Source organism: Thermobia domestica, chromosome 15 (assembly GCF_964235325.1).
Source record: "Thermobia domestica chromosome 15, izTheDome1.hap1.1, whole genome shotgun sequence".
Lineage (NCBI taxonomy): Eukaryota > Metazoa > Arthropoda > Insecta > Zygentoma > Lepismatidae > Thermobia > Thermobia domestica.
Window position 1 is genome coordinate 171,683,379 of NC_137468.1, and position 19,535 is coordinate 171,702,913.

The 19,535-nt window shown below is 35.7% G+C and overlaps 1 protein-coding gene across 4 annotated transcripts in view; it reads left to right on the forward strand.

The window, feature by feature from the left end:
- Positions 1 to 19,535, forward strand: part of LOC145671359 (dnaJ homolog subfamily B member 6-like) — a 169,085-nt gene that overhangs the window by 115,559 nt on the left and 33,991 nt on the right. For 3 of the 4 annotated variants that reach the window (XM_081740419.1, XM_081740420.1, XM_081740421.1), the window contains exons 2-4: positions 2,374 to 2,466; positions 11,227 to 11,336; positions 11,801 to 11,905. In XM_081740419.1, coding sequence (XP_081596545.1) covers positions 2,402 to 2,466; positions 11,227 to 11,336; positions 11,801 to 11,905 — 280 coding nt within the window. In that variant the 5' untranslated portion in view covers positions 2,374 to 2,401. The remainder of the gene's footprint in view (positions 1 to 2,373; positions 2,467 to 11,226; positions 11,337 to 11,800; positions 11,906 to 19,535) is intronic. The other variant, XM_081740422.1, reaches the window with a different exon arrangement.

The window sequence follows — 19,535 nt, forward strand, 5'->3', positions numbered from 1 at the left end:
TTATTTTATCCTGAAGAATAACGCTTTCTCGTTCTTTGGCGCCATTTGTTTTAGAACACCCTATATATATACTGAGAACTGTATGAAACAAACACAAAAAATACAATTAAATGTAAACAGTAAGTGCACAAGACCTTACAGACAGTTTCATATGTTAAAGAAGTAAGCGTTGCATGGACTACATGCTTGCAAGGTCGTGCCCGGTCATCCTTATCGTTTCCAGTCTTTTCCATTCCCAGTGTAAGATATTGTTACATTGACTTCTGGCATGAACTGCAAGAGAAAAATAACCCTAAGGAATTACTTTATCATTTTTCCGTTTTTTCTTTATTAGGATGAAGCAAGCGCGCCTTATGGAATTGTAATGTACGTCCGTTACTCCACACGGCAACACTTGATGGAAAGTGAATTTTTGAACTCTGTTCTTCTTGTAATAGATCATTTCGGTCCAATTCGTTAGTCAATCCGTCAGCATCATCACAAGTACCAGTCGCTATCTGTATCTTATTTTCTGCTATTGAAACAAAGGTGTTTAGACCTAGTAGAAGTTACACATCACCCTGTTAAATGAAATCAAACATTCTCCTGCGGACAAAATTGAAACTTACAGGTGTGATCCTCTTCCGTGTCTTTAGCAATTTTATTTGTATTATTGGACACTAATGCAAGGACTTGGAGCAGTGGTTCCCTTACCCATGTGTCTCTAAAATCATGTCTTCCACTGTGAATTTTTATTTTCTTGCTTGTACTAATTTCATTCAGTGGGTTTACAACTTGAAGAAATTATTTAAAAAACACTGAAATAGAAAAACAAAACAAAAAAAAAAAATAAATGTAAAATTGCATTTTTTTAATAATCTGGTGATATTTGTAACAAGCATATTTTCAAAACTACTGAAATATTACTACATTGGTTATTAATCAGGGATTGTGACGAACACTTTATGATTTTACAACCGAATTGAGTTTTCGAATTCGAATTAATTTAGGCAGTGTTTTCTTGTATTGAAATGTTTTGTAATCAATGTTGAATTTTACATTATTTTAATACTTAATGCTATGAATGATTTTCTAAATTGAAAGGCTCGGTTGCAAAATCATACACTGTTGAACATCATACTTCTGTGTTTATTTAAATGTCTCTGTAAATTATATCTATATCTATCTATCTATCTACCTACCTACCTACCTATCTATATAATGTTCTCTTTTTTTTAATTGTATAAGTTGTTTAACGTAACTAAATTCTTAAATTGCCTCCTCAAAAGAAATTACGCCTTATGTTGGAAGTAAAACTAAATGTACATGAATGGTCGTTTTGTTGTTTAAGCTTGATGTAAATATTATACAAGATGCAGGTTATCAGTGTACTTGTCATTTTCAATATACATAACGAGGACCCGGGCTTTTGTTAACGTGTCAAAATGATTTCCCTATTACATACATTTCATTTTGATTTACCTCTAGGTTTTAAAATAATTTGTAGTGTTGCAAAACTTTTATTTGGTTCATTTTAATCGTATTTCTGAGAAAATCATAAGAATTAATATAATTCCTGAATGTTCAAATGCTGTTCAAATGCTTATATCCTCTGTGGATGTTTTCGGACGGAAAATCATAAATTACAAAATTCTCAATGTCACTGTTTTAAGAATTGCAACTTCTCTATAGGTTACAAGACAGTCTTACCAACGTGTGATCTAACAGTCTATGTATACATAACAAATAATTATATTAGACAAAAAAAAAGTACGTTTTTCTCTCACTATAAAACTTTCTTGTCACTGAATTTCCCACGGAACATATTTCCAACACGCGCAGTACAACACCTCACGTTACCATAAAATATCTTCTTGAACTTTCACCTTGTTCAAGGCCTTTACTACTTACAAAACATTGTCTTTGTTCATCAACAACCCTGAAAACTCGATGCATAAACAACAACGTAATACTATTTTCTTCTTTTCTTCATAGATACTATATTGGCATGTGCATCCTATTAACATTTCTTCCCAAAACTTTTGTATCACAGCTTATAAGAGTTTTATATAGTAATATATATATAAAATATAATATGAAAGAGAACTTCAGACTGTGTAAATATTCGCTCTTTCTGTTAGTGAAATATTCATACATGCATTTTGAAGATAATTTTTTATGTATGAAAATTGTCTCCGAATTCCTTTTCGCAGCACTTGTTCGAAGAAAATAATGAAGTCTTTCGTGACTTTTACTTTTAAGTCAACGAAAATCCCGGTCCCTACAATACTTTTTTTTAGTTTCCGCAGTAGCTGTTTAGTAATAGTAGAATATTAATATTTGAAATTGCTTTTTTTTTTTAACTAATGTATTTTTCTTTTTTTCTAATTGCAGATACATATAGCGGAGCATAGCCCGCACAATGGTTGATTATTACCGGATACTTGAAGTGCCACGGAACGCTACAACAGCAGATATAAAAAAAGCGTAAGTTTTTTTTTTAAAAAAAGTAGAATGTTTATTCCATTCATACAGCGTGTTTATAAAGTAGTAGTTCAGTGTCAAATATTAGCATTATTTGTTACTGTACAGGGCAAACTTACACCGTAAGCAGCGGCAACTATACAAATTTCTCTCTGCAAAATCTGTTTCATGAGGTGTACAATGTTCATTCAGAGTCAAAATGAAAAAGCAAAGATGAAAGTTTTAGATGTGTACAGTCATGTCCAAAATGATCGTCACATATCAATAACTGTCTTGTTGTGGGAATATAATTTGTTTATGCTTTTACAGGGTACTTTTAATACTGTTATGTGTATAATCGGGAAATGTATATTTGTGGTAAATTTCATAGGAAAAGAACTATAAGTACGAAAATTAGAATAAGTAAACCAAAATGTTCAATGGACAAAGTTTTATTTTCGCTTTATTGTTCTTATTTACTGCTCTTTTGACATGAAATTTACGACATACATGTCTTTGCTGATTATACAAATAGTAACATTGTAAGATATACTGTGCGAAATGGTTTGCAAATTATGTTCTTGCAACAACATATTTATAGACATGCAACAATCATTTTGGACATGACTATCTCCGCTGCCTACTGACCTACCTCGGTTGATTAAAGCAGCTGTTATTTCCATTATTCCAGACGTGCCGATTGAAGTATAGAAAGAACCCACCTATCGGTTGGATTTGTGACTAGTGACAAGATACCCAGAGTTCAGGTGTTACTTTTTCGTTTTATGGGTGATTCATTATTTAAGTCAAAGTTCAGATACTAACGCAGCTTTAAAACTTCGATATTGTTTATAACTCCCTTAGTTAGCGTATGCCTTTTCGGCGCTTAGACCCCGGTTTTGATCCCGTTGGGAGGTCATGTGGTTTGGATCCCACGTTAAGTTGCAGGTCTAACAAGGTATATTCGCGAAATGTCCCCTCGGGATTCATGTAAAACTGATTTAAATGCAAAGTTCTCCATGGCTCAATGTGTATTGTACTAATTTTAGCGGCCCATATGGGTAATTTGCATATTTATGAGCCTTCATATACCCGGAATTTAATCATACTATAACGCTCGGTCACAAAATTGCTTTTAGTTCCTTTAGATGTAACTGAACATGAATATGGGCATATGCAAAACAAATTGGATCAAGTACTGCTTCTCTGACATGTTATCCACAGCGGCCGCCATCTTGGATCCGCCATATTAGATTCAACTTTCGTTTTTTCAGATAGGAATAGGTGCATGTGATACGTCAAATTCATATAAAATTTTCTCGGAAATTCGTTGGTGTAGTGTGTTTTACAGTAGCTTGTACCATTTGCGAGGTATTACATATTAAATCCCTCTAGGCACTTCGTGAATAGTCATTGCAGACTAATATCAGTTACGCTTACGTTTTTGATGTTGACAAATCAAACAATTTCTAACTGGAAAAGCACTGTAGGTATAAAGGAACTCTACAACATTGGTGGCATAATCTTACATTTCCGTGATAGATTCTTATTACTTCCGTGTTATACTACGTATAACAGGGAAGTACTGTATCACGAACAAAATGCCTAATGTAAATCTAAATACGACCAGATTTTGGTGAAGATCTACCATATCCTGTTTACGTCTGTGTGTCTGTATGTATGTACGTTCAGAAAACATTTCGTCAACAATAAATCATGTAAAAGATCATATATACAAACAGGGCCCTGCACAACTTTTTAATGGTTGAATTTGTGAAGTGCCTCACATTTAACATGTAATACCTTGCAAATGGTGCAAGCTATCGTAAAACTCACTACACCAATGAATTTCCGAGAAAATTTTGTATGGATTTGATGTATCACATGCAACTATTTCCATTTGAAAAACCGAAAGTTGAATCCAACATGGCGGATCCAAAATGGCGGCTGGTGTGGATAACACGTGTCAGAGAAGCAGTACTTGATCCAATTTGTTTTGCATATGCCCACATTCATGTTCAGTTACATCTAAAGAAACTAAAAGCAATTTGTGACCAAGCGTTATAGTAGGCTATGAATTCCGGATATATGAAGGCCCATAAATATCCAAATTACCCGTATAGGCAGCTAAAATTAGTAGAATACACTTTGGGCCGCGGAGAACTTTGCATTTAAATCAATTTTAGGCGAATTCCGAGGAGACAATTCGCGAATGTACCTTGTAAGTCTCATGTGGTGTTTATGCTGAAAGGGGCGCTAAACTTAGAACCAACCAGACCAATGAATATTCTTTCATATACACCCTCTATTTTTCATTTGATCGTGATACGTACGAATTTACTTTTTAAAAAAATCTTCCCTAAAATGCCCACATTAAACTTGTGGGAACCAATAGCTGTGAATCAAAAAGTCTTCATGTACGAAATTTGTTTCTTGTACATTTAGTGCTTCAAACGTGAAAAGCAGGTTAAAAGAAGCAACCTTTCTTTTTTGGAATTCTTAAGAAACGTTTATCAAGCACCTAGAAATAATTATATCGCCAAATGTAACCTATCAAGAGATTCTGAAGATAATATCAGTGCTCATTCAGTTAGTATTATTTCGCTGTTATATACTAGCGGCATGCCGAAAGTTTTTAGATAACTAAAATTGTCCACCACAAACTCACATGGGCCGGGGACCGAGCAAGAATTCATTATTTAGCTAATATATATGTACAATTTATTTATTTACAAAAATCGTTAAAATAGTCTGAAATTTATCTTGAATTCTGGGGAGTTTATCGTGTTTGTTTATTAAATAATACCATTACACAGAAGATTATTATTTTCATGTGGAAAAAGCTTTGTCAGCTCTTAAAATTTGGAAAACTTGCTTCACCCAACGAAGTTTTACAAACATTTGAAAATTAAAAGACTGTTCCCTTTTCGCGTTGGTGCTGGAGTAATCGTGGAAAGGCGAAAATATAAAAACTTATTCGTTTTCATGAGATGATTCATTGGTTCTCAAAAGAGAAATCTTGTGTTGTGGATCTTCCTGGTACGAAGTAGGTACATCACAACTGTCATTCTGTTGAGTGATTTGCACATTTTTTCTTTTTTTAAAGTGTGTTTGAAGATAAACAGTTGCTTAAGGTAATAGGGAAAGTAGATTGAGGACATTATACAAGATGAAAGTAATGTTTATTATTTATTTAGCTTCTTACGGTATTACTTTCTTACGTCTTTACAAAGCTGTATGTCCTGGACTCTGTAATATGAACTGTTGGTGACATCCACCTGCGGTGAATTGAAAGGTACAAACAGGGAACACAGTAACTACTCACTGTGTTTCTGCAATACGAGTTATTTTGGAATTTGTTAATACAGAGTCTCGCGTATATCAGCGTCACCTAGTCTCAAAAGTATTTTCGCACAGACACGCGCTCTGTTTGTATCAAATCCGTACACGGTATGGGTATTTCCTCAATCGGAGGGGCCGCGATTTTTCAGTGGTAGAGCGTTCACTTCTGGGACATGGGGTCTTTGGTTCGATCCCATCTCGCGCCAAGTGAGCTTTGTGGTGGACAAACACCATGTACGTGGGTTTTCTCGGGATTCTCGCATCTCCTAATACTTCCATCATTTCTCATCATCACCGTCTCCTTCAGCCTATCCGGCATATTCGTGAGGCGTAAAACTTAGATTTCATTTCATTTTCCCTCAATCTGAGAAAAAAATAGCCATAACTTTCTGCTTTAAACTTATTTTATTTAGTTATATTTGCTACATATATATTGATGTACTTATTTCTTAAGAACGTAAAAAATAATAATAATAATAATAATAACCTGTTGCTGGAGCGCCGAAAACCTTTTTACCTGAAGTTGTTGAAATCGTAACAAATGCATGAAGATTTTTGAGAACAAAACCGAACGCGGTGATGGGGATTGCCCGCACTTCAGAAGTTTTCTTTACTCAACTGTGAGCACCATTTTTCAACCTGCTCTTCCTTATACTCTACAGAGGTTGTTCAGTCTACATTTGGTTAATTTCGACTCACCTAAAAATTTAGAATCCAGGTACCAGGTCCGTAAGTGCTCGATGTGTTTCCCTTGGTTCCTAACAATAGCCCGACAGCGTAATTTCTACTGTAATAGGCTTCTCTGAAGAACTGGGAGGGGAATCTTGTCCCATTCCCTTTGCACAGCTTTCCAAAGTCCTTCCACAGTTGTCACACGCAGTTTTCCGAAAGCCCGCTTTAGCATTCCAAATCCACAATAGTCCATAGGACTTGATTCTGGAGATTTAACAGGTACCTCATTGAAAGGTATCACCTGTATACTACTTGCCTCCTCCATCTCCCTGTAGAATGCGAGGGATGATCGTGAGGTATGTGATGAGGCCTTGTCCATGTGAATGCGCACCAGATTGGCGTCATTTCCGTACATTGTTGGAATCTCATGCTCGTAGATAGGCCACATGATCTTCTGAAAATACTGCGAATTTATTTTGCAGTTCTTCGCCACCCTACGAATCTTCAGTTTACCTCGGTAACAGTAGCCAGTAACGACCATGAACCTTTTGGGAAGGATTCTTTACAGACACGGACCCACATTCTGAAGTTCTTGGCGTCTTTCTCTCGGTACATGACGGCTCTTGGTTTGCCGCAGTCGGAAAGATACATAAATCCATGCTTCATCGAGCGTTACGACGTACATCCACCTTTGTTTTGCCAAATGCCATTCGTACAGCTTCCAGGCGTTACACTTTCGTTCCTTTTGGTGGCCATCCGTGAGAAGATGGCCGCGAGCTTTCATGACTTTTTCCAGCTTGAGTTGATGGTGTAACTTCCTGCTCACAGTCCCCAAAGACACGTCAAGACGATTAGCCATACACCTTTGTGTTGGCGGATTTTCTTGCATTGCCATTTTGCGAAGTTTCCTCTGTATTGTGGAGGTGGCCTTGGTGCATTCCCGCTTCCTAGGCAATTTCGTTGGTGATCCAAATGATGGAGCTTCGTTACCCTTGTACTTTTTAATAACATTTTTTATTCCACTTGAACTAACGTTGCAACCATTCTTCTTGCACTTGTTTTCTAATGACAGAAACACTAAAGTGGGCGTCATAAAGAGCCACAGCATAGCTTTCCCAAAACCGGCTTAGTTCGGGCGGCATTTTGGTCACAGAGCGAAAACCCACACACTTGGAAACAAATTTAACACAACACTCACAACAATGGTCCTTTTTTGCGTTATTGTCGTCCGCGCGGAAAAACAACTCCGTTCCCAGGAAGCCACTGCACAACATTGCAGGACGCCACGAGCGAGGTCGGGCGAGTCCATTCTGCCCGGGAGAAGGAAGGAACGAAATCGGCCAAACGTAGGCTGAACAACCTCTGTATTACTATTTTGATCACAAATGTATGAAAAGTATACTATGACCATAAAAGAAAAAATATACAAATAAATCCACATGCGGTGACGGTTTTTCCCCCCAAGACTATTTCAACAACGACAGCTCATAGAAAACAGACAGTGTGATGTATGTTCAGAAAGAATCAGAAGAAGAAGCTAGAGGGCGCCCCAGCTCCCAGCGTAAACCTGTTCTCAAGCAGTCATATTTCTTCTTCAAAAGCGGGGAATCCTCGTCAACGTGTGCTAGAGTGTTAAGTCTGAAAATGAAAACACTACTTCTCACGTTCCTTTTAATCTAACTGTAGAAATTTAGCAGTTTCCCGGCGAAAATCCTTTCTTTTTGCCACTTGTAACTTCAATTTATTAGGAAGTTAGGTTTACCGAAGACTCCTTTTATATATTTAGTGTCAAGATGTCCGTCTGGGAGACGTAAGATCTCGACTTGTTGGATCACAAAGTTTTAGCCAGAATGTAGAGATCAAACGATATGGATTTCAATTCGTTGGTTGAGGTGATTCATACAGCGGAAATAGTAGAAATCAACCTTTCCGGTTTTAACGTTAGTCAGTGTAGAGCAAAAACGGTTACCGATAGCGATAATAATAAGAGGTTTCATGCAATCGATTAAGCGTCCGAATAATACATTTCGTCACTATGAATAAGTCTCTACTTAAACCGGAAGTGATAAAATCCACTTCAACTTCCGGTTTCAGTATTGATCTACCTAGAATAAACATTAGAGGGTGGAATCTAGTTAGTATTCTTAGAATAGGTACCATCTTTAATCTTTACCCTCTATTCAAATCGAAAGGGGCTGAAATCAACTACTTCCCGTTTCAACATTGAGAAAAATTCGGTTGCCATGACAACAGTTAAGTTTTGGAGTAGAAAATGAAGAGCGAGAAGAAATGCATTGTGAGAAAAGATTGTAAGTGGTGTGCAATATAAATTTGTTTTGTACTGCTGTCTCCAGTCTCCTATCAAGTATGTAATGCCGCAAAACTGTTCGTTTATTTACCGAAGAGATAGTCAGTTCCAGCTTAACCTGCACCATAGTTTAAGTTATTTAACTCAATCTGCTGTGGTGTATCAACTAATTTACCATTTGCAGCCATGATAGGTTATTATCCTTAAATGACAACTGTATTCTAGTGACATCCATGATCGAAATCTAAGGTCTATTTAATAAAATATCGCAACATACTTATGTTAATTTATTTAATTCCCAGATTGGATACAACTTAATAAAACAAGAATAATAACTAGGAATGATTTCATTTTCAAAACATAATAACCGTAACCAATAAAATTTTATTGGAACTAATTATTTGTTTTCGTCTGTTGGGTTGCTACACAGTTTTCTAACATTTATTGCCATAAAAACACATCCCTACAAAGTACACCAGGAGTGATAGGCCGGAAGAAATACAGAGCATGGTTAAGCAGACGGCGGCAGTAGAATGTCCACTGTCGAGGCATTAAAAAAATGAAAACTTCAGTTTTCACGTCATATACCTTGTGATAAATCACTCTCTTTTACGTGTTTTTTTTTTTTTTTTCCATTCATCAGTGTATACTGAATTCATCCTCACCCACATAACATTCAACAGCTTTGTTAATAGTTTCCTTCACAAATCCTGTAACTTGCTGTTTAAAACATTATAGATACTTCTTTTGCTTGACATCTTCCTTTAAATGAACCAACAGCCGTTCTAATAAATCTATGCCCGCTTATTTACTAATAGCACGTATGCAGTACAGTTTACAAGATAAAAATAGTGCTAACCTCTTAGTATTCCTAGTAGACTGAAATAGTTCCTGATATTTGGATCAAAAGATCCAATATATTTCAACAAAAATTTTCTTGTAGGCCGTATATTTGGAGAACTATATATAGTGTAGCCAAACTCAAACTACTGTTTAACTCAGTGCTTATTTCGTAACGAAAACTCGATGGTTCAGAAATTTTGTGGCCCCTGATCCAAAAACTAATAATTGGCCAAGATCGCAATCGTTTGATCTTTTTTGTTTTCCTAAAATTCTCATTTGAATAATTTTAATCACGTTAAGATCATGTGTAGATATAAATTCGCTATGACCAGTGAAAATAGATACCTGCTAAAAGTACGCGAAGTATCAATAATTATTTCAGTCTGCAGTAATATAAAATGGTTACTACTTATTGGTTTTACTATCACTTAGTTTAGTGACTGACATTGTAAGCTTAACAACACTTTATTCATGCCTCAAGTACATATGAACCAATTCAGTACTGGTGTGCATTTATAAACTGCATCTTTTGTTTCGAGATATATATAATATAAAGTATGGCGTATATATGGTAACGCGATACTGATTCGAACAGTGAAAATTGTATGCCACTACCAAATATAAGTATACAGTCAATACGTATAAATTTTCTCAAAACAGATTTGAATACTTACTTACTTGAACATATCTATAAAGAAGCATACATCTACAGTCATATTCCCTGCTGGTTAGACTCTTGTATAATTGGTCATTTTGCGCGGAACCAAAGATGACCAACTACACTTCGCCCTAATCCTTTTATTATTATTATTATTATTTTCTTCCATCGTTCCCTGTCAACTTGAATACACTTGAATTAGTTTGCTACGTAAAAAGTGCAAATAAACACTTAAACTTAACAAAAATGTTACGTCGATTACTCCCATTTTGGCCACGTATCTATGGTATACACGCTATGGTATGTATGATGTATTGTTCCCTAAGGTGGCAATTTTCTGTAGGCCCAAAGATAGCTAGTTGTAAAATCGATCTATCTATAATATACAACAGCAAAAATAGGAGACAAGATGCTTAAGTTTTTGTATTTTTGAAGAAAGAATTGAATTTTTCGTGAAGACGTGATTTTAGTAACTCTTTTCGGGTCTATCAGCTTAGTGAAGGTATTGACATCCGACGTTTCGAATGCAAACATCGCATTCATCTTCATGGATTGTAATATAGAGATAAGCACTCATCACCATACACTTGTTTAATAATTTCCAATGTTTGTGTAAATGTTTTACCTAGCTTGAAACAAAATTTAATATTGACTTGTTGCTCCATTGTGATTTTGTGACGAGGTACCAGATACACTCACTTTTCTTGCTATAACTTGACACTCTGTTAATCAGTTCTCATGATTGTGGTCTCGTTTTGAGCAGATACCCAGTTTTTCGATAATATGTTCCTTCAATAGATGGAGCTAGTGGTTATCTGTAAAGGAAAAGAGTTCGTTATTTTTCCGAGATACTGTGTAGATTGATGTCTTTTGCAGTTTTGAAAAATATGAAAATGTGTTTGATTAGTTTTATTTTCTCAACTTATTTAAATCTTAATCAACATTCCTTGTATCATTGCAGCTACAGAAAACTAGCGCTAAAATGGCATCCAGACAAAAATCCAGATAATCCAGACGAAGCAAATAAACGATTCAAAGAGATCTCAGAAGCGTATGAAGTCTTGTCAGATGGTAAGCTTTTATTTTAGGCTTCTTTACTTTTGTAAATTTGTAAATTCAGTTTAGCTTAATTTACTTTCATCAGTTATGTGTGCTTTGCAGTATTGGATATATTTCAAAGCTTTATTTTTTTAATACGTAATTTAAATATTTATTTGTACTTACAATATTAAGTTTGCTAGTGTAAAATCATTTTTTAAAAATTTATTTAAAACATAACTAGAGACATTATTGCTCTCAATATAATTTTTTGTGTTTATCCGTGCATATCTTAACTTTAAAATTTATATTAATTTTAATTATCTTTTCTTGTGGGTTCTGTGTCTGGATTTTCTTAATACAATTAAAATGTAGCAGAACCACTAGTTAATTTAAGTTTCATACTTACAAAATAACAAATGAACAATCCTTGGAACGTTTATATTGATTAAACACTTTTCTATATATGTTTTTTTGTCTCACGTATTTCTTCCCAGAATCCAAACGACGCATCTATGATCAACGTCAGAGAGCAGCAAGTAGACCCCCTCGCAGCTTCAATTTCCGTGGCTTTTTTGAGTCACCCTTTCATCGTTATTTCGGTATATTAGCTTATATATAGAGCTATGCTTGAGTTTTTATTTTATTTATTTTACACCTACTAATCCCTAATTTTGCTTTTGTGCAGTGATTGTGAATAATTGAGGGAAAGGGGGAATGCAAAGTAATATTGCTGTTCGAAGTATATTATTAATCATCTCTGCTTATTGGGGGATTTTTTTATTTTTTCAATAAACTGTTGCGGAGGTAGGTAGGTGTGGTGGGTAAGTACGTCTGCTATTACGTTTGTAAGCAGGAACCTATTTCCCCGATGTCAGTGAGAACTAACGCTACGATCTTCCTATAAGAGGAGGTACTAATTGCCATCATAACCTTCTCCAGGTCATTTATTTATTATTTTTCAAGATAAGTAAAATAAAAAAATAACCCATTGATTATAGTTGGTATAGACTGAAGATCCCATTAAAGAATATATATATAAAATTTTAGCGAATCGTGCAGGGATAATGAGCAAGAAAAAATCTAGAAAAAATTCTATTAAGTGGGCATGCTCATGACATAATTACACGATTCTAAAATTTTTGCATTGTGTCCAAAATTGTCATATCGTTCAACTATGCACTATTATAAAACCCAGGGAAAAAACGAGAGAAAACAAGATTATGTGAAATACATGTTAATGAATATCGTAGAAGAAATATTTCTCGACGAAAAGTGTTATCCTGTTTTTGCATGGCTTAAATAGCTTTTTTCGATGATAAACTATATTTTAAAGTGGTTACTGACACGTGACTACGTACACACAGATCGCGAATGTCGAAATTTTCCCAAAATTCAATGCCAATGGTATAATGGTTAGAGTATTCGGTTTTTGCCTGGGAGATTTTTCTTTATCAGATGCTAGAATTGATTCTCACAAGCAAGGGGCGCGATATCGAGACTCGAATTGCGCAATAAGAGTTACATATACTGAAAGAGCATCAGGTAATTAGTAAGTTACCAAATTATTAGCTGCAGTCCGCCAGTAGGGAAAAAGTTATGGGACTGTAAAGTTCAGAGCCTGGCGTACGAAAACCAAAAAAACTTAGCATTTGGCTTGTTCCTCTTTGTATTGACAAGAGATAATGAACTCTAACGTATTCCCATCACAGAACATGATGTTTGACATAAGAAAATCTGTATGAGAAGAATTGTCAGTGTTGCCATCCTTAGAAATTAGTGTTGCCAGAATGAGAATACCTCGAAAAGCTTGCAAGCAAATAGTACGTGATCTGAACTTGCGTTACACAATACATGTTATAAAATATATTCTGAAAGAGCATCAATCATGAAGTGACCACGTTATTAGCTGCGGTCAGCCAGTAGGGCAAAATTATGGGGCTGCAAAGTGAACATGAGAGACTATGGCAAACAGAAGGAATAACCTGTTTGTGTGTGCAATAGCAAATGGTATTTATTTGGGAAGCGGGTATAGCTATGTAAATGTCAGTGTTAAGCCACACAATTGATATAAAGAGCAGAAAGTACCGAGTGATCCAAACAAAAACAGTTAGTACAATATGCACATCGGACGATAGCCAGCGACGAGCAGTGATAACACATTTCTGTGGTAAGGGAGTCAAAACAGCGCTCCGGGAGAATTGTCATTGGTGTCATCTATAGACATTACAGTGTTGCTAGAATACCCTACACTCTCCGTTAAGGCATGGACTACAAGAATGAATTTAACGGCGTTGGATGGACATCACTGACAACACGAACCGAGTTTTACGATTCGCGATGCTCGGCATTTGTGTTGTCTGTCTGTCAGTATGCCTCACGATAAATGCCCAACGAACAAACCGATTCGAACCCGAATGACATTTTTACAGGTTTATCGTGAGGTCTACTTTGCGAAGCACCTTCGTACTAGTGTTCTCTTGGTAGCTTTTGCACTTCTGTTTAAATAATATTCTGGAATGTTAATACAAGTATAACTACTTTGATTCTTGCAAACTAAATAACGTATTATGTAAAACGTAGTTCCGTGCGAACCACGAAAACATGACGTCACGAAACACCGTTGTGCTCACTCTTTCATTCGCTGCAAACCAACTTTTCCCGGTATTCTTATTCGGGCAACATTGCAATTTCTATGGATGGCAACACTGACAATTCTTCTCATACAGATTTTCTTATGTCAAACATCATGTTATGATGGGAATACGTTAGAGTTCATTATCTGTTGTCAATACAAAGAGGAACAAGCCAAATACTGTTTTGTTTGGTTTTCGTACGCCAGGCTCTGAACTTTACAGTCCCATAACTTTTTCCCTACTGGCGGACTGCAGCTAATAATTTGGTAACTTACTAACTACCTGATGCTCTTTCAGTATATGTAACTCTTATTGCGCAATTCGAGTCTCGATATCGCGCCCCTTGCTTGTCAGTTGAATGTAACACGCATAGTTCGGAACTTAACGTTAAACTAGGTCGAAGTTTGATGCAGCTGCATTGAACACTGACACCTACAAACGTTAAAAATCGTACTCACATCAGGGTTTCTACCGATCTGTATAACCTAGAAAAATCAGAAAATAAGTTTACTCGTAAAAAGTCCTGGAAAAGAAGGAATATAATAAAAACCTGGAAAAATCAGGGATATGTTCATACACAAATAATTAGGTGCCATGGACAAGGGATTAAGTCCTTGGGGCCCATTAACCCTGTTAGTATAAAGCAAATCGTAGACTCGCAGTGAAATAACTATTGCATCAACACTGTTCATTGGAAAATCATGGTTTATAGTTCATTCTCTTCAGCATGAAACAGGCTTTCCAGAGGTACTATATGTAGTGGCACATAACGTACTTGAACAGGGAAAATTGGGAGAATGTTGGGAAAATTTTCTCCAGAAATCCCTCCCATCAACTTTGGACCTTTCTGGAATGGCCCCGAATAAAAGTACACAAGTCAAATATATCTTGAAAAATACTATAGGGGATAAGAAATGTGTGTACCAAGTTTTGTATTGATAGACGGAAGAGAGATGAGGGAAAAGCTTGTATACCAATACATGCTTTCTCCTCATACCTATTCTGCTCTTTACAAAAAAAAATTCTTTAACTTAAGTTTTACATAAAGAGCAGATAAAACAGTTTTTCTGTATTCAAGTTATTCGTTAATTATATTGTGTCCCAGGTTGAAGTGATTGACGCACAGGCCAATCTTTCTATTTGTAGTAACATGCCTTGGTACGACAGTCCCACAAACACAAAAAGTAGCAAAATTTGGTGTTACCGTGTTGCAAACCAAGTAAAATGGCAGTGACTGAAATCACCAGAAATCTACAACTTAAAATGTCGTACTAGTTAGTTTACTTTCCGTAACAATTGTTTCATGTCATATGTACTTCATGTAAGCTGCATAACCAATTGAAACGTATTGAAACAAGTTGACATTATGCAGAAGGACAGTGATTGCCTTTGATGATTCTATGAACAGTATCCAACCAGTTTTTGTGGTCACTTTTCAGAGCTGCCATAAAACACTCTGTGTTACTCCAAAATACCAAATTATTTTCAATTTTGAAAACTGAAAGAATGCAGTATGGCATTGACGGAATGCATGGTTGGTTAAAGCTATTCCACTGCTGCAGTCTAGACGCCAATGCCATTTTACCTGTAGGTAATTCTAGATCACGAACCAGATTATTTGGTACACACTGCAGTCATTACTTGATGTCGCTTTGTACCTTCCTCATTACACCGGAAGTCAGGATCTTTTGATGTACTTTGTTTAGAAGGTAATGGAATTGCATTAGAATCACTACCGCACTCATCATTTATTGTGTAAGATTCAAGTGCAATCGGAACAGGAAATCCGATTCCAAGAGACACTCGTTGTATAGCCAGTGATATGTCATGGCTGACTTCCTGTAAACGCCGTGTGTTGCTGGAGTTGAAGTAGAAGTTACTTGTTTTGATAATTCTGTACAAATCATTTGAGTACCAGAATCTAGCGAGGATTTTGTATGATTCAACCATGAACGAAGGTTCGAGGCATAAGTTACGCAACATATATGATGGACCCAGAGCTTGTCCTGATCGCCTATTTTGCAACTAAAGTACGGATTGTTAGCCTTTTTAACCAGTGGCATTATAGTTCTCTTTACGATTTCAAAGTTGTCTGTCAGCAAACATAACAAACATGGTCAACAAAATTTAAGCATTTGCGAGGCATATTGAGTTACGCGTCATTTTATATACGCTTCACACGAGTTAAACCAAACAGAAGCATTATGTACGAAACCGTTGTAAAATATGCGTTTTTAAGCATATACCCATCGAACACAGCCGGTATAACAACAAACACAAGCTTCGTTCCTTGTTAGCTGGCGGTAGCAACTAACTTAGACTACAAACATACAACAACAATACACCAGGACTACAAACATACCACAACAATACATCAAGCATATTTTCTGCAATGGACATCATGATATTAATTCATCCTCTGACTTTTCGCAGGCTTTTTCGGAAAGGTCAATCACGATAATGCTTTGGTGTTAGAGATATTTTCTACTATTCCAAAGCCTTTAGTATCCCAAGTAGTAAAGGTGTCAAAATGAAAGTGGTGCCAAATTAAAAGGCAGGGAATAAAGGAAGCATCAATATAGTATGTACTTCCCGTGAATACTTTGCAACAGTACATTGTACTGTCTGAAAAATTGTCAGAGCAAGTTTTATTTTTCTCTATAATACCTTGCTTCCGCACATAGTAATCAGCTGTAATATATCATTGGAAAGCCCATACTTTCAAACGATGTATAGCTTGTCTTAATCACGTGAAAAGTTTTCGATCCATTCCAATGTGTTGGCAGTATTTGGTAAGTATGCCGCATTAGGGCAATCCTTTTCCCCCATATCTTGGAAATTCGAGCTAGTTAGTCAAATCATCGTGGTCGATTTAGTAAAGAACAACTGATTTTGTTTAAGATGCGTTTTGTTAGCCACTGTTGTATATAAAGATTTTGAGTATGAGGATGGACTTCGCCAGAATGTTAACTTTGGAAAACCCTCTTCTCACACTGGATTCAAACAAAGCCATATCTCATTATTATGAATATAATTAATAATAATAAAAGTCCAACACTAACCTAAAACATTCGAGTAAAAACAATATTGCAGTTTCAGCGATAAGACCTCGTTATCATTATTGCTTTTTGTTTTCTTTCTTCTGCAGGAACGTATGTTGCTCGAAGAATTACGTTTCTGACAAATTATCTTTCCTGTAAAAATAATAGTTGTGTGGTGATAAAGAATTTTCTTAGATTTCGTTGGTTTATGACCTGAACTCAGGGGGCGTCATTTCAGACTTCGCTTGAGGGGGGAGGGGCAAGAGCACCACCGACATAAGACTTCCACGTTTTGTACTATATATTAGTTGACAATCGATTAAAGTATATGTATTCCTCAAACTCTTGGGGGAGGCAATTTCCCCCTCCTGTCCCCCCCCCCCTAAATGACGCCCCTGCCTGAACTGTCTTTCCACTACCAGGAATCTAGTCTTGAAGAAAATGTCGATAGATCATACATCTGTGTACAAAAACATTTAAATTATTTCATACTATTTAATCCTAAATGGCATAATGTATATATGCAACTGTTACTCTGCTTGTGAAATAATAATAACTTAAACAGTACGGAATGGTGCGTGGAAAATATCAACTATTGAGTAGCTCATATTGTATTTCATTAATGAAAAAATATGTGAGTTTGGTTTTTACCTTTATTACAAGTCGACCGATTATTCTTCTAGATATGCGCGTACACACACTAAATAATTCTACACCACTTATTCCCTTGGGTGTATTTGTAACTGTTTTACCTATTGTGAAACATTGAAGACACAAACCTTGTGGTTTATGGCTATTTTGACATTAAATTTAATAGGGTGTCTACTGGTCATGAAAGTCATGAAAGTCATATATTTTGCTTAGTGGTCATGAAAGCCATGAAAAAGTCCTTTAATTACCCAACTGGTCATGAAAATCTGAAATCTCGAGAGTATATTTTTATACTTCATACTTTTATACCTCATACTGCATGTACTGAAACAGTTGTATCAGGTCAGTAATTGTGAGAATTTCCCCCACCAGTTAGTGCTGGCTAACTGGTACTTTACTGTCTTCCTAGCTGCTCCCCATTTCATCTTCTAGTCTCTGTAATATAGTAACAACTTTTTACTGTCCAACTTTCTGATCTGCCATTTCTTTACTTCTAAGAAATGTAAATTGTGTATTTTTGGGCCTTTTGACTTATGCAAATAATATTATTCGTTTGAGTTGGCAGATTTTAAATTTGATGATCTATTTTCTTAAAACTAGTTTCTTTTATAATTTGTTTTGTCTTTGGGCAGTTCTCTGAGTGCTTAATTTCAGACAAATTTCTGCTAGATGGATAATTATACTCAGAATTAAAACTTCAAATACAGTATAGAGTGATTCACTGGTAAGAGCAGGCCCGTATTTAGGTAAGTGCTATTCTGTGCTCGAGCACAAGGCGGTAAAATTTTAGATTGTTTCTTTAAGATTCACAATAAGTGATATTTAAGACTAGCAACCCGCATAGTTCCGATGCACCACTGATGGTAGGGGTTTATTATTACTAATGGTAAATTTTTATCGCCATGGGCTTGAAAATTTGAACAAAAAGGTCATGAAAAGTCATGAAAAAGTCATGAATTTACTTTCTGGTATTCCAGTAGACACCCTGTTTAATTAAAGTGAAAATTTGAAAACTCTTATCCTTGAAAAGAAGTTTCCCCTTTAACGAGCTTAAGTTAATATTGAAGTATTAAGTTAAGGAGCTTATTAAGCTTCTCAAACGAATGAGGTTGGCAAAGTGAAAATTTCGTGTGTTGTGTGTTTTTTTTTAAATAATCAATAGAAACCTTACCTTGCATCCATGTTTCGATTGTTGTCTTCGCTCGATTGCAATGCAAATGTGTAGAAATGAATTAACCTGGACTAACATTAGGTAAATGATTGAACACCCGTCTCTTCTTTCAGAAATTCCGTATCTTATTCATAGATCTGCTGCAGCAGAGAAAGACTTATCTTTGGAAACATTTTTTTTTTTTTTTTAAATACCGGTCGATGTGGCAAAATTAACTACCTAAATACGATAGGCAAGCACCCTAAAGGCAGGATTTTTAATATGATTGTACTTTGAAGGTGTGTGTTTATATTTATTCATTTGTTTGTTTGTTTCTGTATTATCATCATAAGACTATATTATATTATTTTTTCGTTCTTCGTGTCGTTTGTGAATTACTCAGGAATTGCCCAATTTGTTTTTTCTACATTTCCATCCGTGTTTTGTGTGGGGGTTGCCAAAGCACCCAGTTTACATATGCTGTAACAAAGAATAGTATGTTAGTTATTACATTTGTGTAATGTTACCACTGCTTAGAACCGAAACATTCAATTTATTTAAAACCGTTCATGAGAATTTTTGGATTTCTTATTTGCTGCCTTTCGATCATGTTTGTTCTGTTGTTTTGTGTTTTTAAGTCAGTAACATTTATAAATTCCTATTGGAATATTCTCCTTATACATATAAAGAAATGTCCGTAGTTTCTTCATGTGTAGCAGACTCGGATTGGCTATATCGAAGGCCTCTGGTGCTG